This window comes from Apodemus sylvaticus, chromosome 1 (genome assembly GCF_947179515.1).
Source record: "Apodemus sylvaticus chromosome 1, mApoSyl1.1, whole genome shotgun sequence".
Classification (NCBI taxonomy): domain Eukaryota; kingdom Metazoa; phylum Chordata; class Mammalia; order Rodentia; family Muridae; genus Apodemus; species Apodemus sylvaticus.
Genome location: NC_067472.1, coordinates 134,140,155 through 134,167,245, shown reverse-complemented (window position 1 = coordinate 134,167,245; position 27,091 = coordinate 134,140,155). Strand labels below are relative to the sequence as shown.

General features: G+C 48.2%; 1 protein-coding gene across 3 annotated transcripts in view; it reads right to left on the bottom strand.

The window, feature by feature from the left end:
• The window catches only part of Slco3a1 (solute carrier organic anion transporter family member 3A1), a 283,145-nt gene that overhangs the window by 55,210 nt on the left and 200,844 nt on the right, over window positions 1-27,091 (bottom strand). For all 3 annotated transcript variants that reach the window (XM_052160589.1, XM_052160597.1, XM_052160605.1), the window contains exons 3-4: window positions 25,095-25,193; window positions 14,003-14,266 (exon numbers count right to left, since the gene is read on the bottom strand). In XM_052160589.1, the coding sequence (XP_052016549.1) occupies window positions 14,003-14,266; window positions 25,095-25,193 (363 nt within the window). The remainder of the gene's footprint in view (window positions 1-14,002; window positions 14,267-25,094; window positions 25,194-27,091) is intronic.

The following is a 27,091-nucleotide window of genomic DNA, read 5'->3' as shown; positions in this document are numbered from 1 at the left end:
AATCTGACTTTTTAGAAGTATCATTTCAAATAAATGCCTGAGAGTGTTTGCTTTTAAAATCTGTGTTTAAATGTTAAGAAACCTTCCTTTGTTAAATCCATATTGTTTTTAAGTATTGTACACATACTCAGAGGACTGTTGACTCTGCAGTGTTTGAAAAGGTAGCTTAACAAATACGGAAAATGAACACAACAGACATACACAGAGGGTGATCTGTTCCTCACAGTCAAAGGTGTCTTGGGTGTGAAGAATCCATCATGGTCAATTTTTGATGACCCAGGGCAAGCTTGAGATAGTGCGTGTGCCCAGCATGAGGCTAGTCTGTACTCAGGCTAAGGTTCTGGTGAGTGATAGCCACACTCTGCAGAGAGAACAGTATGGACCACACCATGTGATCACAGGCCCTACTTAGAATGGGTGAGTATGAACAAGAAAGTCCTGGCTGCTGCTGTGTAGTGGCAGACACAACTGCTACCTCGTCATTGTCACTATGTTCTTTCAGAATGATGGCATCTAGATTCTGGAAGTGTGTGTGGGGGGCAGGGTTGGGACAATCGAGGGAACATACTCTCACTTCATGCTTCATGTCCTCAATTGGAATGCGACTCCAGAACAATGAAAAGCTTTGTGCTCTCCCTGGATCACATCCCCTGGAACCTCCGACAGCCAAGTTTATTGGCCACCAAAATGACATTGATGGTGACTTGAGTCCCTCGCCACATCTCTTTAGACCTCAGTAGTGCTGTGAGTCTTCATCATAATCTTCACGATATATTTGGGGCTAGGAAGGGCCCTCGTTCTGTGAAGGCAACTTCAGTTAATAGAACATTTCTGTGCTTCTGTGAGCTTTTAATTATTCTGGAGTTCATTCCATTCTGCAGGAAGACAGAGTCTTTGTTAAGACAGGAGTCTTCCTGCTTGTCTTAATGAATAATGACTAATTTCTCCTTGAATTAGATGTTAAAAACCATTAGGTTCAAGAAGTGTTGGACTGAGGGAAGGACTGGGACACCTTATTTGCGTGACCCTTTTCTCTTTGTAGCCAACCTGACTGGCTTCCAGAAATGACAGCTTCCTCCCACACTCTTTCTCCCACCCACAATTTTATTGCAATAACTTGTAGCTATCAAAATCTGACTCCATTTTCACAGGTTCAGCCCACCTTCAATACCCCTGCTTGGAAATGAGGCCTTAATTAGCTTGACTCTAAGGCTGTCTTAGTGCTTCTGGTGGATTGCAAAACCATAAAATCCAACCTTTCATCCAGGGAGTAGTGCAGACAAACAGAGACTGATGAACCAGGGCCGTCACAGGCCATGGAACATCTCCATCACCCCTAGCCACTTAATCCTCTTTACTGATTTAGCCTTAGTACCGGAGCTGGGTGGAAGGGGGTTGAATCATGCAGTTCTACCAACAGGGGTAGGGGGACCTTTTCGGCTCTCTCTAGGAGCCCATGGCTCTCACCAGTAGGAAGGTACAAGGCTGGAAACCATACAGGGGAGCTGGCTCCATGGAAGGCAGGTGCATACTGCGAGCCCTTAGAAGACATTCCTGTGGGACAGAGGATTGCTGTTCATTGTGGGAGGGGAAAGGCAGATTTGGGGACTACTGTCATCAGAACATTCTCTATGTGCCAAATGCTATCCTGAGGGTTTACTGTCAACTCCCAGACTCATAACACAACCCTCACAAAAAAATGTGATTTTGAAACTATTGAAATCCTCCATTTACAAATGAGAAAATGGAAGCAGAGAATGGTCCTACAACGAAAGAGGCATAGCAGGGACTCTGGCCACAGCAAAAGCCACCACAGCCATGCACTTGTGACAGACAAGTGTGCTGCTCTTTCCTGGATTCTGTGGGCTGCTGTTTTTATTATGAAAATTACAAAAGCAGGCTGGATCTGCCAATCAGAAATACAGCTTCACTTTCACAAACAGCAATAATGAAAATTCACATGGAACCTGGACATCCTGGCTACTGTTCTATTGCTATATTAAGACACCATGACCAAGGCAACCAATAGGAGAAAAAGGGTATTTGGGGCTTATGGTTCCAGAGAGTTCAGTCCATGACCGTTATGGCAAAGGGCATGGTGGAATGTAGGCAGAAAGGCACTGCAATGGGTCAGTAGTAGAGAACTCACATCTTGAAACATAGCAGAGAGGGGGGAGGGGGAGGGGGAGAGGGAGAGGGACAGGGAGAGGGAGAGGGACAGGGAGAGAGAGAGGGAGAGGGAGGGAGATAGGGAGAGGGAGAGGGAGGGAGAGGGAGAGGGAGGGAGAGAGAAGAGGAGGGAGAGGAAGAAGGAAGGAGAGAGGGAGAAGAGGAGGGAGAGGGAGAGAGGGAGAGAGGGAGAGAGGGAGAGGGAAAGGAGGAGGGAGAGGGAGAGAAGAAGAGAGGGAGAGTGAGAGTGAAAAGGAGAGGGAGAGAGGGAGAGGGAGAGGGAGAAGAAGAGGGAGAGGGAGAGGGAGAAGGAAAGACAGAGACAGTTAACTGGGAATGGAATGGGCTTTTAAAACCTCAAAGTCCACTCCCAATCACATATTTATTAATCCTTCCTGAACAGCTCCATCAACTGGGAACCAAGCATTCAAATATGCCACCACACTAAGAAAAATGGTCTTGTGGCTGTGGACCTGGGACTTAGTCCAAGATTTTTTGAGGAAAGGAGCTAAGAAAGGACAAGGGAGAGGAAGAAACAGAAGAAATAGTTGAATGGCCAAAGAAGGGGCCTGACATCATAGAAAAAGTTTTGCTGAGGAAAGTCAAGTCAGGGGCTGTGCTCTAAAAAGGCAGGTGCTGTGGATGTCAGTTCTGGATTCAAGACTTAGCAGGTCTGTGACTCACTCCTACCCATCTGTGAAGATGAAAAGAGACCAGAGACCAAGCAGCATGTGATCCAGCATCCCTGGTGCACAGGCAGGAGCTCAAGGAGAACCAAGACCAACAGGCAGAAGTCAGACCACGTGAGAGATCCCTGGTGCTTGTATAGTGTGACCTGGAGCCACCAGGCTTGCTTTGGTGACTGTGAGTGGACTGCTGAGTGACAGTTGAAGGTTTTATGATGAGTTCTTGGGAGTCATCATTGGAACCAAAGGGCTCCCTAAGTAAAGGCACCCCTCCATAGAGCCAATCAACAGGCCAACACAGAAGTCAAGTGTGCTAACTCACTGCCCTTCCAGACATGGAGGAGCCCCAACAGTGGTTACCATGGGGCTCCATGGAGACCACACTGGATTACACTCTGAGAATTATGCTTTGGTCCCTCTACTGAAACTGGCTTTGACTTGCTTCATTCGTTAAGATATATTGCCATGCCATTGTTCCCACTGTCAAAACACGAGGCCGGTATTTGCAGCAGATACCACCGCAGGCATCTCTGTCAGACTTCCGCCGCTGGACAGAGCACTGCACTGAGGACTTTGCATCCATCATGGCGGCAGAGAGGTTGAGCGTCACTGCTTCTGACACAGGGCACCAAAAGCCTTTAAACTCCACCTTGCACAAGCACTAATAAGTGGATATTAACCTAGAAACCTGGAATACCCAAAACATAATCTACACATCAAATGAGGTACAAGAAGAAAGGAAGAGTGGCCCCTTGTTCTGGAAAGACTCAGTGAAGCAGTATTCAGCAAAACCAGAACGGGGAAGTTGGAAGGGGTAGGTGGGAGGACAGGGGGAGAGAAGGGGGCTTACGGGACTTTCAGGGAGTGGGGGGGCTAGGAAAGGGGAAGTCATTTGAAATGTAAATAAAAAATATATCGAATAAAAAAATTAAAAAAAGAAATATGACAAAAAAAAAAAGAATGCAAAGCTGAGGACTGAAAGAGGGTAAATATGGACCCATGTAAGCCTGAACTCAAGAATCCAAATTCTGAACCTTCAGGCTCACATGGGGATTTGAACACACACACACACACACACACACACACACGTGTGTGTGTGTGTGTGTGCGTGTGTGTGTGTTTCTAAAAGCTGAGTTGACACGAAGTGTTTTACAATAGGTAGGACCTGGAGAGAATGGAGGAGGAGTGGAAAGAGCTGGGTAGATAATCAGAAATCATCGTAGCAGGATGGAAGGAAGAAAGAAGGAAGGATGGAAGGAAGGGAGAAATGGGAAAATACTATAATGGCTGTTCTACAGTGATTCCATGATAAAGGGAAAGATGGAGCATTAGGATGTAGCCACGCCACAGCTGATTCTCCATGTACCCAGACGGGAGCTGCCATTACTGCAAACAGCGCCTGGCCTCCTAGCTTTCCCAGGTGAAGAGCTGCCTGAGAGTAGGGACCAACAGACAAGGGCACCATGTCCCAGAAGAGCTTATGTCTAGTAAGTACAGGGTGGGAGGGGGCAAGGAAGGTTAAGGAACTCGTGAACTCGGTTAGTTATTGGCTTGGAGGGGAACTGTTGCAGGCTTTTCAGAGCCAAAGGCAAACTTGGGGCCAAACTACTATTGAAATTCTACAGGCTCATGTCTGTGGTGGAAGTGGGTCAATTAACTCAGTCAAGGTAAATAACGCCATGGCTTTGGGGCCAGAAATCCAGAATGCTTGTCTCTTTCTTTGTAGGGAGAAAGGTGTGGCCTGGGTGAGCAAACAGGGAAAAACCATCAGCTCAAAACAGTCACTTAGAATGGAAGCTGAGTGTGAGCTGGTGTGCTCTGGCTGGGGGAGGGCTAGGGAGGATGTAAGCCGGTGAGTAGCACTGGCCAGGGCTGAGTGTGAGCTGGCGTGAGTCAGGCGGGGGTGGGGGGAGTCCCAGACAAGAACTGATTGATCCTACTGATTTTGGGGGGACCACCAGGAGGGTCTGAGAGAGGAGTAGGGGGACCACTCACAAGGACATTTAAAACAAGGACAGAGTGAGACTCTGGCTGTAGCTCTATGCCGGGGTGTTATCCAGTGTCTTCCCTTTCTCCCTGGATGGCCGGGGAAGCACAGGCTTACCCAGAGAGGACAGAGCTGACAGGGGAATGGAGACTCTGAAGCAGCAGGAACTGCTTCTTCAGACCCATGCATTGCATCTTTCCAAGGCAAAGGCAGCAGAGGGAAAATGACTTAGGTAATAACGAGTCTTGCAAGCAAACAGGTGTCCCTACTTCACGCCTGTGTCTAAAAACCTCCTCTGTGTGAAAATGTTCTCTGCCCTGGTGTCACACAGGGTTTGCTGTCCCTGGTTTTTCTGGAAGTGAAAACTCCCACAATGTGAGACTTCATTCCTGGAAAGTCTGCAGAGATGAACAGTATCATTCTGGTAGAGCAGGCTGGTGCACTGTCTACCTCGAAGCCCAGCCGTCAGCTGCTTTCTCCCATGCTAGCTTGCAGCAGGCCCCTCGTGGTGGTCAGATCACTGTGGGGACCCATCCAGTCCCAGCTTATTTGTCACAGAGTTCTCTCAGCACTTCAATTCACACAATTCCAACCACGGGGAAGTGGGGAAGACACAGTTCTGGCCTGTCAGCCCTTTGTGGGGGACCCAGCAAGGGACCTCCTTTTCTCTGGCATTTGTGTTCAGTTAGCAATTTACTTAGAAAGACTTCAGGGGCATCACCATGCCCGAGCCGCCCCTTCTCCAGCTCTGGGAGCATTATTTCCTGTACGGTGGATACAGAGTGGTATTTCAAGACACCATACAGGTAGTGCAGACTCAAACTGCTGGCGGGGAGACAGGGGTTTATAAAACAGAGTCCAGACACTTTTATTTGAAGGTCGAAGCCAAGGCTTTGATGATTCGGTCATAGTGCAACCGGACTTCTGGGCCGTTTCAGATAGCAGACACTGCTATACATGGTGCTGTCTTCACCTGTCTTCTACAGCAACCTTTTCTAAATGACATATTACAAACTAGATGCCCTTCTCCTAACCACACCCAGGAACACCTGCCTGCTCCCCAGGGCAATATCATTGTCCTCCATCTTTCCAGGTAGGCCTTCCAGCACATGCTCCAGGCCCTTTAATGCATCTTTTGAACTTCCTGGGGTCCTCTTCATCATGTACCCAGAATTCTGGCAGCGTTTTCCAACAATCATAGATATAGCATAGTTCTCAATCATGCAGCTTGGAGAATTATAGATTAAAATAAAGTTATCCAGCCTTCGTTGGAGCTGGCCTGCTCAGAGCTGTTCAGGTGCTGATGTAAAGTGTGACCCTCAAAGAGGAAGAGATGGTTCTATTAGTAAAGTGCTTGCTGTGCTAATCATGAGGACTTGGGTCCAGTCCCCAGCATCCATGTAAAAAGGTCTGTTATGGTGACAAATGTATACTGACTAGTCTTAGGTCATCTTGACAAAAGCTGGTTGTTTAGAAGGAATGAACCTCAGTCGAGGAAATACCTCTGTAAGACATTTTCTGAAGTAGTGATTGATGGGGGAGGTGCCATCCCTGGGCTGGTGGTCCTCCTGGGTTATATAAGAAAGCAAGCTGAGGAAATCATGGGGGTACAAGCCAGTAAGCAGCACCCCTCCACATCCTCTGCATCTGTTCCTGCCCTGGAATTTCAGTCCTGTTTTCCTTCAATTGATGAACAGTGATATGGAAGTATAAGCCAAATTAAGCCATATCCTCCTCAACTTGCTTTTGGTCACACCATAGGAACCCTAATTTTGACAACACGCTCATCAGCTCATCATCCTAGCATCTGGAAGGTAGCACCAAACAGCACCCTCTCTGTGTCCTGCTGGCTAGCCAGTGTAAATAAACCTACCAGTCCCAGGCTAGAGCAGGGCCTGTCTGAGAAAACAAACAATACAGAAAACAAATGACGACACAAACCACAGATGGCTCTGCAGGAGTGACACACAAGCGTGAACTCTGACCTCTACATTTATGTGCATGGATGTGCATACCTATCTGCACACACCTATGAACTTGCCTTTGCCCCCTAAACTCTGAGGAGATCATAGACAGGCTTCCACTTGCTTTCCCTTCCTGGTGTGGTTGCCGGTTTCACGCATCCCCCTCTGTGACTTGGGACCTTCTCGTTCTTTCCTTTGCCTATTCATCCCACACACATTCTGACATGTCCACCATGCCTGGCCTCGTGCCGGCTGCCCTCTCATGTTGGTCTCACTGGCCTTGCTAAAACAGCCAGAGGAGATCAGCACTGGTTCCAGCAGGCTTCCCATGGTAAAAACACTCTGACCCCGTGAAGCAGCCTGGTCCCTGAGGAGCTATAACCAAGCTCCTGGGACACAGCAGGGTGTGGCCACAGCCTGGTTAAAGAGGTCTGGGAAGGCAGACTGCTTCTTTCGCTATGGAAGCAAGAATGCGGCTTTTTCATCATATCTACAGGAGGCTAGAAGTCAGCTCTGGAGACAAAGCATATAATAGGCAACACCCAGCAGGCAGCATGAGCCTGCACAGACCACCAGGCTCCTCACGAACACATCTGAATGAGAGGTACAGGCCCTCCAATAAGAAAGACATAGCAGATTATCATGAAAATTATACAGATAAAGTGGTAGGCATAAAAATAATTCTAAGTTGATTGAAAGTGGAATTATAAACGTTTTCAGGTAAAATTGAAGATTTACATGGGAAATATTTCTGATAAAATTCAAGAAATATATAGACAAACACGTTAAAATTGACCATGTCATGGAAAATTATACAGATAAAATGGTAGATAGAAAAAAACTTTCTAAATTAATTGAAGGAATTAAAAACATGTTTTTCTATATATTTTTTCTATTTTATCAGAAATATTTTCCATGTAAGTCTTCAACTTTATCAGAAAATGCTTATAATTGCACTTTCAATCAAGTTAGGAATACTTTTATGCCTACCATTATTATATCTATATAGAATTTTCCATGATAATCTTCAATTTTAACATGTTTTTCTACATTTTTCTACAATTTTATCAGAAATATTTTCCACATAAACCTTCAATTCTATCACAAATGTTTCTATTTCATTTTCCAATTAATTTAGCAATGTTTTTGTCCACCACTCTACCCTTTAATTTTCCATGAAAATTGTCAATTTTAACGTGTTTTTCTATATATCTCTTCTATTTTATCAGAAATATTCTCTACACAAATCTTCAATTTTATCATAAAGTGTTCTTACTTCCTATTTCAATAAAAGAACATGCTTTTCAAAAAAAAAATTCCCAGAAAAAAAGAAAAAGAAAAAGACGTAGCAGAATTAATTCAACTGCTCAGCTGAAAGGAAATGGAAGAAGCCAGGACTGGAGCGGGGTCCAGCAGACCCTTCCTGACAGGGGTGGGTCACTGTAGGCCTGTGGCAGCACACAGACATGTGTAGCTCTTACCACCTGCTCACAGCTGGGCCATGCAGAAGCCTGGGTGGGCTGGAGCAGGTCTGGCCGGGATGCTTCAGGAGGACAAAGTCAAGCTGGGCCTGGTAATGCTCCTCCACGGTCCCCTCACTCCTCCCCTTACCACAGAATGTAGTTCTAGGTGGCAACAAAAATGGAAGTGTCTGCCTTCGTGGGGGTACACAGGAGGGATACCTCACCCATCAGAACATAAAATAAGGTCATGGGAGAAGTCAGGAAGCTATGCTTCAGAAAAGACAGGAAGCTGATGTCCAAGGCCAGATGTGAATTACAGAAGGAGGCCATGGGCAGGGAACTAGGCAGTGCCTGTCAGGAGAGCAGGAGACATGGCAGGACAAGGTAGGTGTGGGACGAAGTCAGAGGAGCCACAGCAGGGCTCTGCCACTGTCCCTTTAAGTGGCAGGTGGCAGCATGATCAGGTGTTGTATCCCTTACTTTTCTAGTTGCGGTGACAAAACACCCGACTGAAGTGCCTTGAAGGTTTCTGCCTTCTCTCAGTCCCAGGGTACCCTTTGCAGCCTTGGGAAGGAGCTGCAGTGGGCACGAGAGGCCACCGGTTAGTCTCAGTGTTCCCGTAGTGCGGAAGCAGACAAGATACAGTTTTTGATTTAGTCTGGGGCTGAGCTCCTGGGATGGAACTGACCACATTCAGGGAGGGTCTTCCCTTCTGGAGCATCCTCTGCTCACCAGAGGCCTGTTCCAGTGATGCTTCTAAACACCACCAGTGCTGCTGGTGAGCTGAGGTCAGGTGCGAGGGGTGGCAGGGGTGGGGGGGACCCAGCAGCAGGGCTTTCCGCACACACTGATGGGGGCAGAGCTGGGCTGGGCTGGGCCAGGGTGAGGTAAGCAGGCAGAGCTTGCTCCTCTCCTGAGACAAGAGTGCTTAGCTTCCCTGCCTCTCTCAGAGTTCAAAGTCAGGACTTGCCCTGAGGATTCCGAGCCTGGACACAGGCGCAGGCGGCTACACTGATCCCAGCCATCCAGGACCTGCAGTGCTAACAGGGAGCAGAGGCTTCCTTCCACCCCCTGCAGCTGCAGCCCCTTTGAAGGCACACTGTTTTAGGGGACATCTGTGCTGCCTCAGGAGATGGTTTTAGTACACTCTGTGGAAAGGTCACTTAGCACCTGTTGATGGCGCTTGTATTTCAGGAGACTTCTCAGCCAGAAAGACAGCTTCAGGGCAGGCTTTAGGAGCCAGGCACTGTTTTTCCTCACGGTGATTCAAATGTCTTTCTTTCCATCCCTAAGTTTGATTTCCATATCTGTAAAACAGTACTAATGGCTTATAGGACTAGAGAGATTCCCCCGGGGTAGAGATAAGAACAACCTTTTTTTTGTTGCTGTTTTTGGTGGTGGTGACGTGTGTGTGTGTGTGTGTGTGTGTGTGTGTGTGTGTGTGTGTGTGTGTGTGTACTTTGTATATCTCTATAGAGGCCAGAAGTGGAAGCTGACTGTCTTCCTCTATTGTTTCCTGCCTTACCTTTTGAGACAGTCATCTGGAACTTGCTGATTCAGCTAGATTGTCTTACTGGCCAGAGAGCCAAGTGGATGTTCCTGCCTCGGTTTCCTGATTACAGGTGTGTGCCACTGTGCCCGGATTTTTTTTTTGTGGATGCTGGTGATCTGAACTAGGGCCCGGAGACTCGTGCAACAAGCCCTTTACTGGGTCATGCTCCCAGGCCCAGCTCGTGTGTGTGTGTGTGTGTGTGTGTGTGTGTGTGTGTCTGTGTGTGTTCATTGGTTTCTTCATTCATTAAAATGGCACAACTTCCGTGTCAGGCACTGTCATGCACTGCAGCAAATGAAGAGATGAATGAGCGCTCGGTTCTGGAATGGATGGAGACCACCCTCCTGGGTGGCCACACTACAGTGGTAATGTAGTAAAGGGGACTTTGCAGAGGCCAGGTGGACAATATATATCAAAGCACAATATAGCAGACAGCCCAAAAGTGAACTAAAGGAGAAAGGATATCCCAGGCAGAAAAAGAGCAAAGCGGGGGAGGGGAGAGTGTTACTGACTCATTGCACAAACCACACAGAGCAAACAGATGAAGAGGGACAGGTCACTTTACTGGGGACCCTGATCCTGTTCACTGAAGCTTCCCAGGTGATGGAGGAGACAACTTACGATTGAAGTGACATTGAAAGCGATAACAGAAACCACTATACATGTCTATAAACGTATGATATGCGTGCCATGCATATCATACAGTGTGGGTATGAGATTTAGCATGCAAATGATAATGACATTGAGTGTTTATTTTATAAACATGACTGATTTGTATTTAGTTTTAATTAAAAATTTACATTTATTCATTTGTGTGTGTGTGTGTGTGTGTGTGTGTGTGTATGCGCACAAGTACCTATCCATAAGGTTAGAGGATGAAGTTGTTAGAAACGGTTCTTTTTGTCTACCTATGAGATCTGGGGATCAATCTCAAGTAGTCAGGCTCAGCAGCAGTGTCGTCTTTATCCAGTGAGCTACCCTGTTGGCTCTGGATTATTTATTACGGTCTCACTGAGCCATCCTTCCCACTAGGGAGCTTTTCATAAATTCTTCACACTCACTGTGCAGCAGCTACATGTCAGGGTCATGTGCCAACATATAACCTGTTGGCATGAAAGGGGAAGAAGAGTTCCAGGTATCAGGATGACAATGACGCTGAGGGTCCCTCAAGTGTGGGCTCATCAGGACAGAAGAATCCCAGAGCCAAGACTTAAAGGGAAGAGATCTGGTGAACCGTTGAGATCCAAAGTTGTGCCCGGGTTTGGTGGCCTTTCACCCGAGGGTGACCCTGTGGCTTAATAGCCCCAAGCGTTTGTTTGTCTGAGGTCTGTGTTATCAAAATGCTCTGTGGCAGCTGCTACAGGTGGGAACTTCCGCCTACTCTGAAGCCGGAGCCCATGCTTTCCGCCCCTTCTCCTCTACGGAGATTTACGAGCTCAGCCGATGGCTGGCTTTGTCCACAACAGACCTTTAAGGCCCTTGAAAATGGACCACATACCACACTCCCATCACACCATAGCATAAGCCCTCTGTGGATGGCGATGAGCAGCCACACCAACCGGAGGCAGCTGTCGTAAAGATGAAACCAGACTCTCCATGTTAGAGCCAAGTGGAGTTAAATGTCACGGCCCAGGTGTCGCAAGGAGGAATTAGCTGAACTGAACTGGATCTCAGGATGTCCCACTCAAGACAGGCGACCCTATACCACTCTCAGAAACCCGGGAACGCTGCATGGAGGGGTTGAAGGGCTGCTCTGGGTGGAGTTTTCTGAGCAGGGCCCGGGACTCAAATAGACTGTGGGAGGAGAAAAACCTTTGAAAGCTCCAAAGAGATTCATGAGAGATCCTGAGAGGTGTGCACTCCGCTTAGAGATCTGACAGCAGTCTGCATATTTGTGCCCATGAACATGCTGGGGCCATCAGAGCTCCTGAGAGTTTGTGGTGTGTGTGTGTGTGTGTGTGTGTGTGAATCAAAGTAAGAGTAGTGGGGGAACACCAGCAGCACTGAAGGGTGCATTTGTCGAATGTGTTCCTGTGGCAGAAACATTCAGCTCCTGGGGCTATGAAGGGTGTCGACACAGTGGGCCCTTCTCTGTGGCCTGCACTTGGATTGTTCTTCATTAGCACAGTAGCTCGCTGGACTCCTGCTCTTGCAGAAGTCTTCTGGAGACACAAGCTTCCTGCCCTGCTGGGATGTCCTCTACCCTAGTCCATTAGTGGAGCTAACTAAGTAGGGACTGCTGGCTAGAAATGAAAAATTATTACTCATGGAAGTGGGTTCATTTGGACCCCACGCTGGCCCACACGGACACCATGCTCACCTGCTTCTGATCTACTGAGTTCTGAACCCATCGGCCTAAATGCATGCCTCTCAGCCCCCGACCAACTGCTCAGTGTTCATCTTCACTTTGACTTGATCTCTCTTGCTGCATGCCTCCTCTGTGGAAGCAGAAGTTCGGGGACATGAACCCCTGATCCATGACCATGTCCCTAGCCCTCCCTAAATGGAGACTCCCTAAATGAAGACTATGAAGCAAGGTAGCGGAACCTTAGCTGAAAACACTCTGAAATTGTGACAGTGCCTAGCTCAGGGCCCAGCTGAGCTCTTCCCTTTACCCTCCCTGACCCCCACAGGTCTGTCACTTCCTGAACCACTGGCTATCTTTGCGGGCTCGCTGTTGAGGTCATTGATGGCACAGTTGTTTATTTTTTATATTTGCATACCGAGAGATGAAAGGAAGGGCCTATGAATTCAGTCTATGGGAGACAAGACCATTATCTGGACAAAGAAAGATCTGGAATGATTGTCTCTACTGGGAATCAGGGTTCTCTCTTGCCAGACCAACTCTGATGCCAGTCGGATGGATTATTGTGGGTCTGGGGCCTGGCATTACAGTTAGCTGTGCTCTTAAGATAACAGCAGGCATCATCCTTGAGCTGGCTGGGGACTTCTGGAATCTGCCAGTTTTGAAGGTAGAGGTAATTTACACACTTGCTGACGGGGTGGTTCCAGCTACGGCAACCTCAAGGACACACACTAGTCGGACTTCTCACCTACTAGTGCATTCAGAGCTTAGAAGGGAGTTTCAAGGCCATCAGTTGGTTCGCAGCACTTGTAGATACTGACAGAGAACATGGGACCAGACATGACATCGGGTTATTAAATTAGTGTCTTTTCAGAAACTGCAAAGGTCCGTTGGGCTCCTCACGGACTCGGAGGTTTGATTAAGTGTCTCTGCAGGCAGAGCTCTTGTTCTCAGGATGATGCTGTCAGAGAACTTGAGGCATAGTCTTAAACGTGTGGAAACAGGGCGAGGAGAATGGAGTGACCTTACAGCCGGCGAGGTAAGGGGCACTGAAGGAGCATGGGGTCGGACAAGGCTTGGGACCATCACCTGCCACCAGTGCACCTCATCTTAGATGTGCTTACCTTGACTTCGATTGGACCCCAGGGAAGGACTGATGAGGCCTTGGGATGTAGCCTCGTGGCTGCTAAAGGCTTTACAGGAGGTCACTGCCCACCCACCGTCCTTTCATCCCGACTTCTCTAAGAGGAGGTACGTTAGCCTGGCTCATGCCCTGGCACCTGCAGGTACCTGCAGCCAACTGCGCATGTCTAAACTCCAGCGGGTACTCTGGCCGATCCAAGTAAGTTAGGGAACACCATATGCTTAAATAGCCCCTTGGGTGTGTGTGTGTGTATGTGTGTGTGTGTGTGTGTGTGTGTGTGTGTGTGAAAGAGAGAGGAGGAGGGATTGATGGGGGAACGGAGCAGCCTGAGGATGCTGGGTTATATTCAGTGTCACTGTAATTTCCTAAGCCTTTAAGAGGCCGTGCCGACAGTGGAAACAACCCAGAACAGATCTTTCTCAATTGACAGTGTTATTTGCACCGTGCCACTTTCTCAGAGAAGCTGCATTTGTTTTTCTTTTTTTCTTTTTGCATGCACAGAGCTTTGCTGGGCCCCCAAAGCGAGACTCTTGTGCGATAAGCACCAGGATTTCATCAGTACTTGGTGGCTACCTTATTTTTGCATTCATTAAATGTGTCTGACCCTAAGTCAAGCAGGGACATTGTGTCGGGGCCGATGATGTAAAACTCTCAAACCCTCCAGTGGCCACCCGCTCCCTCACCCCATCACAATATCTCCACTGTTCTGACCAGCAAGTTCTGGCCTCTTACCTCTCAGTTGTTGGAAACAGGAGGCACTGCTGTCTGGCTCCAGGGGGTGTCTCAGGACCCCGTTGCTGGGCTTGGGCCTCTCATATTCTCTTTCTGGGAGCATGGCCTGCTCACTCTCCATGCCGGGGTCTGAGTGTGGGGGCAGGGATTGTGGGAACCCAAACATCAGCAGGGACGAGAAGAAGAGCAAGGCACCACAGAGCAGAAAGCCGCCCCACCAGGCTCCGATCCAGCGCGGGTCGTCAGGAGTGATGTCCAGGTTGCCTGCGAACACAGAGGGCGGAGCTTAGTGGGCATGTGGGCTGCGGAGGCTGTGATGGAGAGAGATGCCCGGTACACAGTTCACGGGCTACAGAGCTTGATGGAAGTGGGTGGGGCTCTGGGCTGGGAAGCTATCTGCTTCCTGTCAGTGCTCCAGCTTCTGCCATTGCTGGGGACCGAGCATGTTTCCCCTTCATTCTTGTCTGCTCCGCGCTTATAATCTGTCTAAACAAAAACAGCGAGGAGCCAGGCAGCCAAGGCTGGAACTGACTCATCTTGCTGCATTGCCAAGCTGAGTCTACAGAAACACAAGCAGATAGGCACTCTCCGAGGGCAGACTGACGCTAGGTATATGTTCTCTCTCCTGGGACCGTTTGTCTGAAACCTCATTCCGTCGCTCACAGCGTGAGTTACATCGGGTTCACGACTAAGACGGGCACATGCACAGTACAATTTGAGAAAATGGATGCCCAGGACACCTAGATTGAAATCCTACCCCGTTTTGAGTCTTTCTGAACTCCATGCCTCAGTTTCCTAATCTACAAACACTAATGATCAAGACCTTGTGGAGTCCTTTGGAAGGGCCAGAAAGCCACACCAGACATGTGTTCTCATGCTTGGCCCATGCCAATCTGTCACTTATGATGGGGTTCCGTGTCCCCAAGCTTCTACTGGCTAGTCTGACTCAAGTCTTGAGTGTGGCCCCCAGTGCTCTGTTAGAAAGCTCTGGCACTGCTCCGGAGCTCAAAGGCACCACAGATATCTGTGTGTTTGGCTGCATGACCCAGGCTGCTTGGTACCAGCACGCCTTTGATCTGCCAGCAGATGTCACGTGAACAGAAGATCACTGAGGCTTCTTCCTCAGCTTTGTTGTCCCCTTTTAGAGCAGCCATGCAAAGTCGCACGTCCAGGTGGGGCCACCTAGAAATGTCACTTTGATGATAAACCGTGCTCCTAGAGCCCAAAAGCAGGTTCTCAGGGACCTGAGCAATCGTGTGTGAGGTGAGAACAATAGGGCTGTAGCATGAGGCCAGACGGATGAACAGTTTGGGGAAAAGTGATGACTACAGACACCAGATGAGCACTTCGCTGTTTATAAAGTGTCCCCAGCCCCCTAAGACTCCTAAGGACAACACCAGCCATCACTTTCCCAGGGGTTCCTCTGCCCTAAGAGTCACACACAGCACACCTCTGTTATTTCAGTGACTTCTTCCTACAAGTCTACAGAGTAGGATCTTTCATTCTCTCCATTTGGGGTTGATATGGACTAAGGCTTAGAGAGCCTATGTTCTTTGCCCGGGATCACAGAGTGGGGCCTAGATCACAGAGTGGAGCCTAGATCACAGAGTGGGGCCTAGATCACAGAGTGGGGCCTAGATCACAGAGTGGGGCCTAGATTAGAGTGGAGCCTAGATCACAGGGTGGGGCCTAGATCACAGAGTGGGGCCTAGATCACAGAGTGGGGCCTAGATCACAGAGTGGATCCTAGATCATAGAGGTCTTGACACAGAGGCCCCATGCTTGGCACTACTTTTTAGATTTCTTTTTAGCTGTTCTTAGTGCCTTCGTGTCCCCTGGAGGACCTGGCCAAATGCTCCATTTCTGTTTGCTATGCGATAGACTCATGGCTACCAAAAGTTCTGGTAATGTGCAAATTGGCTTTGGGATATTGATAACCTATACCCCGAACACCATGATTGATGCTCAGTGGCCCTCACCATGCTGAGATGGACCAGTTGCTTTTGTGACGCCATGGGGATGAGAGAGCTGCAAAGGGCTGGTGGGGGTAAGGCGCCGAATCCCAGCTCTGCAGCTCAGTAGCGGGAGCACACGCGAGCCTTTCCATCACTTATGAAATGAGGGTAGGATGGCTGTAAGGATGGAAGGCTACAGGCAAGGATCCCCTGGCACGCGTGGGCGCTTCGGATATGGCCGCTCTGATTATTCCCCCTTTCTGTTTCTAAGTTTATGAATGGGCATTTCCTGTACGGGTATTATTTTGAAATAGTAGTATACCAGGGCACTGGAAACCCAAGGAGATTCTGGAAGCATCTTCATGCAAATGAAGGAGAAGGAAAGGAAGTCCAATCGCCTGGGGTGGCTGAATCCGGCTGTTTTCACTAGGCACTTGCTGTGTTTCTTCACCTGCTGCCAAGCATGGCATGAAAACAAAGAGGAAGGGAGGGGCCTCCACTGCCTACAGCTCCAGATGCGAGCAAAGGCAGAGAAGCCCGGAGCAGTTCCCGGAGGGGGAACAGAATTAGTGCTGCGTAGCAAGCCAAATCAGTGATTCTCTTGGATGTGTGGGGAAGCGCCCCGCGGAGATGGGCTAGCACTGGACACATGAGCTGTCTGTGCCACCGTCTTCCTGTGGGCACACATGCACAAAGCTGACTATCTGCTCAAGAACCGGAAGACAGCAAGGAACATGTCACCTGGGTCAAAACCACAGCACACTTGCCTTTTGTGTCCTGTCGGAGGAGGCTCCTGTGGAGGCACTGGGAGGGGCAGGTTCATAAAACCATTGGCGGCTCTCCAGAGTGCTCTCCAGGAGGGGGTTACTCTGGCACTGTGGCAGGAGAGGAAGAGCCCACCTAGGGGACAGTCCTAGGCCTCAGTGTCTGCATGGGGGAGGCTTAGTGAGCTTCTGTCTGATTTGAGGAAGACAGCTCATGCTTGAACCTTTGTTGGAAACTCAACTACCTGTGTCTACACCAAATAACAGTGCGTGCTAAATGCATGTGTGCTTAAAGGTGCCTGTTGTGTGGGTGCATAAATACGCCTGGAGAGGCCGGAAGGCGGCCTTGAGTATTATTCCTTTGGAGCTTCCTCAAACTCAAGTAATACACACACACACACACACACACACACACACACACACACATTTTAATATGACAAATTTTGGCTCCTTACAGGGGGAAAAAATCCCTCCACTTGTGTGTCGATTGTCAACACGCAGGAGACATCATTCTAGAATGTCTGCTATGGCAATAGAGTTCTCTGTGTGTTCTGGTAAAGAACCAAATGGCAAGTGACACTAATGCCTGTGTGTAGACCAGCTCGTCTTCTGCATACATAGAGCATTACTCCTCCCCCAACATACTAGAGTTTTACAGAGGAAAGAGTGAGGGGGGGTGTCACACCTTACTTCTTACTTCTGAGGATGATTGTGCATGTGCTGGTGTGTGGTTCCCAAGTTTCTTCCATCAATGTATTGTATCATCCCTATTGACCAGCTTTGGATACTTGACAGGAACAAGACTAAGGTTCTACCATCCTAAGCCACAGCTGAGGGGATAATTTTGTTACTGTAGCATGGTCTAGCCTACCCCAACTAGTATAAAATGTCTTGGGGAATAGATATCCTTCCCTGTAGCAACGGCAGTCCGGGAGAGGTCTAGACAGGTTGGAGCAGGGCAGCGGAGCCCTGCAGAGGATCTGTTTTTCTCTCCAGTTGCAGTTGCTGTATTGACTTTTGAAGCTTGTTTTCAGCCTGTTTGAAGGTGGCTGCTCGAAAGAGGTGCAGAGCAAAACTGAAAAGCACCAGTCACTCTCATTTTCTCAGACACATCGATACACCGATGACATAAGGGTGGGGTGGTGACTCAGGCTGAGGAGACAGCCTGAGCCAGGTGTGTGACATGCTAGGAGAAGCAGGCCGACAGAGAAAGGGCTCTGCAGCCACCTGTCTACCCTTGGATGCTCCAGGTGCTAGGGAAACAGGATTTTCATTCTTCCGGGGGTTCCATCAATCAGAAGGGAGAGACTTTGAAAGAAATGAAAGCCCGGCACAATCTTCTATCTGTGCCTGTTTGGGATACATCTGCCAGGAGATGGAACACATCTGTCAGGAGATGGGACACAGATGAGACTCTCTTTGCAAGTGTCTCAGACACATATACAGACGCTCCCTCCTTAGGAGACCCATTTCTTTATTTGTGTGTGTGTGTGTGTGTGTTATATGTTGTGTGTGCATACACATTTTATGTGTGTTTTGTTTTTTTGGCATGGGCATGAGGGTATGTGTCCACATGCCCCTGTGGAGACCAGAGCATGATGCCCACGCGTCTTCTTCTGTTGTCTTCTGTATTTTGTTGCCTTGAGCCAGGGCCCCACACTGACCTGGAAGTTCACTGCTTTGGCTGGGCTGGCTGGCTGGCTATCATGCTCTGGGAATCTGTCTGTCTGTCACTGCCTTCTAATGCTGGGGCTTTAGGCATTGTGTAGCCGTGCCTGGCTTTCGCACATGGATACCGGGGATTCAAACTCACATCGAAAGCCTACCACCCACTTAGCCATCTTTCCATCGCCAGGATCCATCCCTCTGAGTGTCCTGTTTAGGCATCTGGCCTCTGGGTTGCTTTTATTGTTTTTTTTTTTTTTTATTTTAAGTCCTGTTGAACAAAGGAAACAAGATGCCAATAGTTGCTTGTCACCTCTACAAAAACAAGTGACTACGAAGAGCCTATCAGGGCTCTGTCCCCATTTCCAAGGTAAAAAAGAAGAAAATCAGCAGAAGCAGGAGGAAACCAGTACACATCTCATTAACAGGCCTGCCCAGGAGACCGTGAGAGCTCTGGATCAAAGCAAACTGGGTACAGTCGCTTCTTCCTCACGGGCCATACTGATGGTCATTACTGCTCTCCGGGCATTTCTAAGTGCATGTACCTATTTGCTTAAACTACGTCGTCAGACTTTTGCTATGGGACTCTGGAATTTCAAGAGTATCATTAAGTGACAGACCTAATTAGAAAGTGGAGGTGGTGAGGGTGTGGAACATTCCAGATCCCAGCCATCCAGCTGAGCCCAAAATGAAGGAAGCTGGCTGCAGCACTAGTCCTCTCAAAAGGCAGAGCAGGAAGCCTGGCTGGTGGCCTTTCCCCACAAGCACACAGGCTACAGCCTCTTGTTGCAGCCCCAGTGCCATGCAACTGTCTGCAGGGCCAGCTGGTAGGTGCGTGCCTCCAGACAAGTGTCCACACGTGTGCTGGTGAGGTTCGAACAACTGGGGAAAGGTAACAGGAGCAAACCTGATTAAGTACAGTTTTTAGGGAGGCAAGTTGCTAGGCTGAGAGAAAGAGTTGGGAGTCAGGGCTGAAAGCACGCTGGGTCCCTTGGTGACTGCAGACGCTAGTGACTTCTCAGATGCCCCATTATGTCTAACCTTTATAGCATGCTTCCTATATGCAAGACAATATATTGTCTGGGTCGAATGTGTGGTTTTCTTGCATTATCCACACACAGGCTCTAGGAGGATGGCTGCCCTAGGATCACAGGGCTCATGGGAGTAGGGTCTGGATTCACAGCGTTCTGGACTCTCAGGGCACACAATGCCTTATGAAATAGAAGCTTCACTCCTGTACAAGGCCCCAAGTTCCCAACGAGACAGCACATGCACACCTTCCATACCTGTTTAATCACGGCAGCTGCTGTTCCTAAATCTCCCTTTAATAAACCCATAGGACTAATGCTGGTCGGTTCAGTGCTTAGGGGTACACCCTGAAACGGAGCCCCGTCTTCAAGGTTCTGTTCATGGTCAAACTTCAGTTTCAACAAGACATTCTGAAGAGTCTCATCCCTTCTTCTCCCAGCCCTCACAGGATGAATCTGCCCTTCAGAGGGAGACTGGAGCACCACAGGATCAAACCCAGGGAAAGGCTGGCCCCTGAGTGCTGGGCCTAAGCCTGGCCAGATGAGGCTCTCAGAAGCCGCCCACCTCCACCCCCTCTCAGGGATCGTCTCCCAGACTACTGGCTCATTCCTGCAAGCCACCTGCTTCCCTGTTCCTGCAGCTGCACTGACTCCCAGACTCCAGTCAAGCCTCCTTTCTCTTTGCACTGTTGCCTCCTTAGCCACTTCCGGGTTAGGGGAAAGTACATTTTCCCTTCATTTGTCCCACAGTACAGGCCTTCCATTGACACCTTGCCACCTCCACATAAACTCCAGGGAAGGCAGTGATTGCTTTCCCTGCATGTTCCCCAACCCCAGATTCTAGAGATGCATGTGGGACTATGCACACAGACATTCATGTAGAATATAACATTTCTATATGGCAGGCAGCTTAGCTTAAAGAAGAGCTATTTCACGAAGTGAGGATAAGATAGAGGACCCTTAAAGAACATAGAAATCCTGCCTCAAAATACAGCCAAATGCACCCAAACACGACAAGGTTCTGTCGCAAGAGCAGAAACAATAAAAATTGCTTGGAAAGGAGATTTTCCTGGCTGATTCCCTAAGAGAATAAGTGGTGCTCTTCTGCCCTCTAGTGGTGGGAATCAGAACCGACCTTCGAGTACCTTCAAGAAGCAGTGTGACTCAACAGACATCCTCTCTTAGTGACAGTTCCCTGGTCCCCTTGTGCTCAGGAAGACTGCCATCGGTAAGACGCCAAGACAGTAAGGGAAAGTGTCCATCTGAGGTGTACATGGGAGGCATCAATGCCAATCAAGTGTGGAGGAGGTCGCTTAACTTCTCACAGGGCTTAGGGGACAAGAAGAGATGATGAGAACTAACTCTAAGGGGTCCTTAGTGCTGTCATCCTCTTGGAAAGCTGAGAGCCTGTAGGCTCTGCACAGTGCTAAGGGCTCCCAGCTGCCATTCTATCCATGGTTCCTGCAGGCACCGAGAGAGGAGGCTCTTTCATGAAGTCTGGGAGTGGGGATCATGAGTGGGAAAAATCTGCCAAATGGCTCAGGAGACTTGGTTTCTACACATATGTGCCTCCATTGGTTGAGTCGGGTCCGGATCTGAGACCCAGGTCCCTCCCCTTCCGGATCTGAGAACCAGGTTCCTCCTCTTCCGAATCTGAGACCCAGGTCCCTCTCCTTCCGGATCTGAGATCCAGATTCCTTACTAATTTGATGAAAGATCTGAAAGAGAGTGCTGCTCAAGGTTCTTTCTGGCTCAGACATTCTGGCCACTCCTAGGCCTCAGTTTGATGCGTCACTACTGATAGGCCCAATATAAAATAAGTCACTCATCGTTTTCCAGGGCAGCTTTCCCAAGGTGCTTCCAGCCCCCTCCAGCCCCTGGCTGTCCCTGGATAGTGCTGCCATTGGGAGCTAGCTTTTCTATCTGCAGGAGCTGGCAGCTGACTGTTCATTGCGTGTGTCCCTTAGCAGTCCATCCTTGCTTGCTCGAGTGGACTTCAAAGGGCCAGGCTGCTGGAAGACAGGGGCATTTAATCCGTTTCCTGTACAGGCTTAGCACTTGGCAAGAATAAATAAGGCTGCATCTGATTTTATTTTCTACTTGGAAATTTGTAACATCATTAGAGACAAGTAAATATATCAGTGGGATTAATGGACTGAATCAGAGAGCAACTTGATTGGATTTAAGACCACATTATTTCTTTGGGGTGAATTAGTAAATTTAGCACTGTCAAGAGATGATGGATTGGGAACCCGGGGACTGAGAGTTCTTATTGATCCTGAGAACAGATCAGCTCAAGAAGCAGCTACAGCGTCTCCCCCACCCCCACCTGCCTGCAGGGAGAGGGGAGGAAGGGGGTACGGCTTTGTTAACTGATGAAGCTACGTAGAAATCCAGCGTTCTCTTTCAGGCAGTGGCCACAATAGTTGTGAACATAAGGCTGTCCACAGATCTCCGTTGACGCCCCTATGGTGGTTTGAGTAAAATGGGCTCCATAGACCCATAGAGGGCTTGCTGGAGCAGGTGTGGCGTGTTTTTTGTTTATTTTTGTAGGACGTATGTCGCTGGGCTTTGAGGTCTCGGAAGATTAAGCCAGGCCTAGTGGCTCGGTCACATCCTTCTGCCTGTGGATCTGGGTGTAGAGCTCTCGGCTAGCTCTCCAGCACCACGCCTGCCTGCATGCTGCCACCCTCTCCGCCATGACAGTGATGGACTAAACCTCTGAACCGTAGGCCAGCGCTAATTAAATATTTTCCTTTACAAGAGTTTGCCATGGTCATGTTAACTCTTTACAGCAACAGAAACTCTAACAAAGACACCCCCAAATCCCTGCCTCCACCTGGAATTCATATTCTTGTATAAAAAAAAAAACAGCTTAACCCCGGTTCCCCGGGTAACTTGATCTTTTCTAGGAAAGAAAGCTGCAGACATTACATGATGTCACCCCGAAGACTAGCTCACAAAATGAGGTGGTTCCTTACCTCAGCTGCTCCCGCTCATCCTCTGGACAGGACTACTGGTGACAGACTCCTGTAGAGAGGACCAGCAGAGTCAGCCTGGCCACCACTGCATGGACTCAGAGGTGGATCCTTTTCTCTTTGGTCTGCAGACTTGGGTACATCCCACTAAAGCTGCTCCTGCATCCCAGACCCACTTCAGAACTGTGAGACAGCAGCCAGGCTTGGTGGTACATTAATCCCAGCACTTGGGAGGCAGAGGCATATCTCAGTGAGTTCGAGGCCAGCCTGGTCTACAAAGTTCCAGGACAGCCAAAAACCAAAAGAAAAAAAAAAGATTAGCTATGAGGCAAGATGTTTCCTTCATGGGTAACTCTACATATAACTCTCCATATGTTACGCACTTGCTTTGGTAATGAGTTAGGGGACAGAACAGGGTGCATTACTTCTGATCACAGACTTTAAAGACGAACGTATAATGTGTAAAGCTTCCTGCCTGGAAATTGTAAACACTGGGATCAGGATAAACATCTGTGGATCTAGGCCCCAAAGCAGCTGTGGTGAGCTAAGTCCCACCTCTTTCCAACACCAATCTGTTGAACAGGTTATCTACAAAATTAATTTTCAGCCTATCAAATCAGTAAAATGTGAGGACTATCTCTCACCCCACACAGACATGATGGGCAAGCCCTTTTACTAACTCAACGGAATGTGCCTGGGAGACGAGTCTCTGGGTGTGCCCATGAGGGATCAGGTATTAATTGAGGTGGGAAGATCCACCCACTCACTCACTGTGGGTGGGTAGCAGCATGACCCTGGTTGGGTTTCAGGCATGACTGAAAAGAATAAATTTGTGATGCGTTTCTGCCCTCTTGTGGTAAGAGGAAGCAACGACTCTCAAGGACCTTAAGGAAAGAAAGGCTAATGGAAATGGATTAAAACAGCGTAAATGGACAGATCCAGAAATAATCGTTGTGAGTGAAGTAACCCAAGCCCAATAAGACAAATGCTGTATTCTTTCTCGTATGTGAGTGCTAGGTTGGAAAGTGTGATGGTCTGTGTTCAGCCCACAGAGGTACGAGAAGTAGAAAGAGGCTCTGGGAGGATTTCAAGGGGTGACATGTTATTTGCTGGGCACAACGAGACACACACACACTCAGTGGCTGTGATAGCATACATAAGACACACACAAGATCAGGGCAGGAAAAATCCTAGCATGGACTGGGGATGCTTAGGGTGCCCTGCTCTTAGCTGAGCAGCCACTGGCAACTAATGGTGGCCGGGGAGGAAGAGTAAACTTTCATCAGGCATGTGACTGGTGAGTGAGAGAGAGAGAGAGAGAGAGAGAGAGAGAGAGAGAGAGAGAGAGAGAAGCATATGAAGTTTGGAGAGAAAAGTAAATATGGGAAAAACTGGAGAGGGGATGGGGTGGTCTTGATCCATCCGTCCATTATACCCACGTATGAAATTCTCAATAAAAACATCCTGTTACCATGATGGCAGAAAGCCATTAAAGCTAAGTATGATGGTAAGCTGCTCCCCATCTCCCGACTCTGGCTGCAACGGGCTCAGCAGTCTCCCTCTCCAGCTGCTACGTCTTCCCCGCTGTGGTGGACTTCTCAGAGTTATAAGCCAAGATAAAGTTTTTCTCTCCTAAAATGTCAAGTGTTGTAGTTTGCTTTTCTCTTGTAGAGACAACACCTTGACCTCAAACAAAACAAAACAAAACAATTCTTGAAGGAGAGGGTTTATTTCATCACACGTTTAGTGATGGTCTGTCATTGTCATTAAAGAGAGAAGTCAGGCCAGGAATCCAAGGTAGGAACCTGGATGCAGGAACCTGGATACGGGAGCTGAAGCAGACACTGTGGAAGAATGCTGCTGTTGGTTTATACCCAGGTCCACACACAGCTTCCTTCCTTACAGGCTCACCCGCCTAGGGAATGCCACTGCCCACGGTGGGCTGAGTTCTCTTATACCAGTTAGCAATCAAGAAAATGCCCCACAGACACGCCAGGTTGTAGGCTAGTCTGATGGAGGGAGTTTCTTATTGGAGGTCCACTTTCCCCACGTGTGCCAAGTTCACAACTGAGATTAGCCACCAACTAAGATTAGTCACAGCAATGAGACTCAAACTAAGAGCAATATTGTTTACCCAGACAGCCACACAGTTTAACTGCAGAGTCACAGATGTGATGCCCAGAGCAACTGAGAAGCGTATCACCTCCTCTAATTAAAAACCAGCAAGCTTTGCTTAAGATGCTTCTATTTTTATTTATGTTTTGTGTGTGTGTGTGTGTGTGTGTGTGTGTCTGTGTGTATCTATACTTTTGGAAGATGGGAAATGGGGCCCTGTAGTGAAAGTTGGTGAAAGTTGCTGTGTTGTGTCTTTGAGGAGGATATGGGGACTCTGGCTTCCTCCACTTTCTTCTCTTCACAGCCACCATGTGGTGACTAGCTCTGCTCTACCTCATGCTCTCCACAATCAAGGGGTATCTTACCACAACATGCCAACCCAAACGTGGACCCTGAAACCATGAGCCTGAATTGCCCCTTCTTGGTTTCGACTTGATCGTCTCAGTCATATGTGTCACAGAAATTAAAAGCAGAGCAATACAAGAATGTTGCTTAGCAGGAGGGTCTTAAATAGCCGCAGCCTAGGGACTCCACCATAAGAATGGGAATGCTTCTCAGGGCGCTTAGCAACTATGATCTGCTCTTACTTGTGTCAATGAAGACCGCATCCACATAGATTTTGGTACAGAAAGAGCCCAGAATAAATCCACAGGCTGGTCCAAATACCAACATCGTGAACAGGATTCCTGAAAGAAGAAAACAAAAGGTTAGGTTAAGACATAGAAGCCCTTCAAGGAGCAAACTCACCGAAGGTGAAAGAGATAATGTTATACCGGCCAGGTAAGATACCTGGTTATTACAAGTGACTTTACAAGGAGTTTTTCATCTTTGAGAACTCCATGCAAATACTGTATATCAGGGTAGAATTCCATAGCATTTTGTTTTAGGTTTTGTTTTAAATTATGTGTGACTATATGCACGTGAGTGCTGTAGTCTTAGAGTCTGGAAGAGAGGGCGTTGAATCCTCTAGAGTTGTAGTTAGAGGTGGTTGAGCTATCTGATGGGCATCCTGGAAACAAACTTGGATCCTCTACAAGAGACCCTCTACATACACACATGAACACTGTTACCAACTGAGCCATCTCTCAAGCCTCTCTACAGAATTTGATAGATTTCTTTAACAGGGTGTTCACAGCCACCTCCTCCCGTTTCTGTTACCTATTTTGTGTCATATCAATCAGAAATACTAAAATAACCCAAATCTATCATTAAGTAGTGTTTCTGCCACTACAGAGGGGAGGAGAGCTTGAGAGAAGGCTCAGTGGGCAATGTACCTCCTATATAAGTAGAAGGACCCTCCCTTGGCTTCTTAGCGCTCACATACGAGCCAACCATGGTAGGCAGAGTGTAGGAAGGTGGAGACATGCTGGTCACTGGAGAGCATCAGCCCCCAACTTAGTTTAACTAGTTCAGTGATCTTGGTTCAGAGATATACCATGGCTCAAAAAATAAGGCAGAACAACCAGGGAAGCCACCTGATATCAACCTCTGGTCTCCACACACACACACACACACACACACACACACAACCCCCCACCCCCCCACATGTGTACAGGCACCTGTACTATACATGCACATCCTCCTCTGAATATGCACATACACTCTACACACACACACACACACACACACACACACACACACAACCCCCCACCCCCCCACATGTGTACAGGTACCTGTACTATACATGCACATCCTCCTCTGAATATGCACATACACTCTACACACACACACACACACAAACCCACCCCCCCCACACACACATGTGTACAGGTACCTGTACTCTACATGCACATCCTCCTCTGAATATGCACATACACTCTACACACACACACACACACACACACACACACACAAACCCACCCCCCCACACACACATGTGTACAGGTACCTGTACTCTACATGCACATCCTCCTCTGAATATGCACATACACTCTACACACACACACACACACACACACACACAAACCCACCCCCCCACACACATGTGTACAGGTACCTGTACTATACATGCACATCCTCCTCTGAATATGCACATACACTCTACACACACACACACACACACACATGCACACACACACATGTACACAGGCACACACACAATGAATTTTGAAAGAATTTTTACAACTCCGTTTTTACATCCATTTTTGCTATACCCTTCCCTCCTTTCCCTCTCCCTCCCCCTTCCCTCACTCTCTCTCATGGAAAGATCCCAGGTACTCATGAAAACTCAAGAATTCTGAGAAAGGTCTAATCCACAAAGTATTTTCAAATGAAACAAAGTATTTACAATCTCTATAATAAATATCAAAATTCACACAAGGGTATACTTGGAAAAGAAGTGTCTGGACAGTGGACAATTTCAGTTTTGCCCACCATGCCCTGGGGTGGAATCACTGCTGTCACTTAGTTATGGTTGTTTAGGAAGTGAGCCTGCCTATTATGTGTACTTAGTTGTCGGGAAAGTATACTACATAGGCTTTGCATAAAACTTTTGGGTCACCCTTGGATAAAAGCACCGAGTCTAAACTAAAACTCACAGCCTATAACTGCTTAATTAAACTGCTGTCTTCAGAGCACTTTCTAA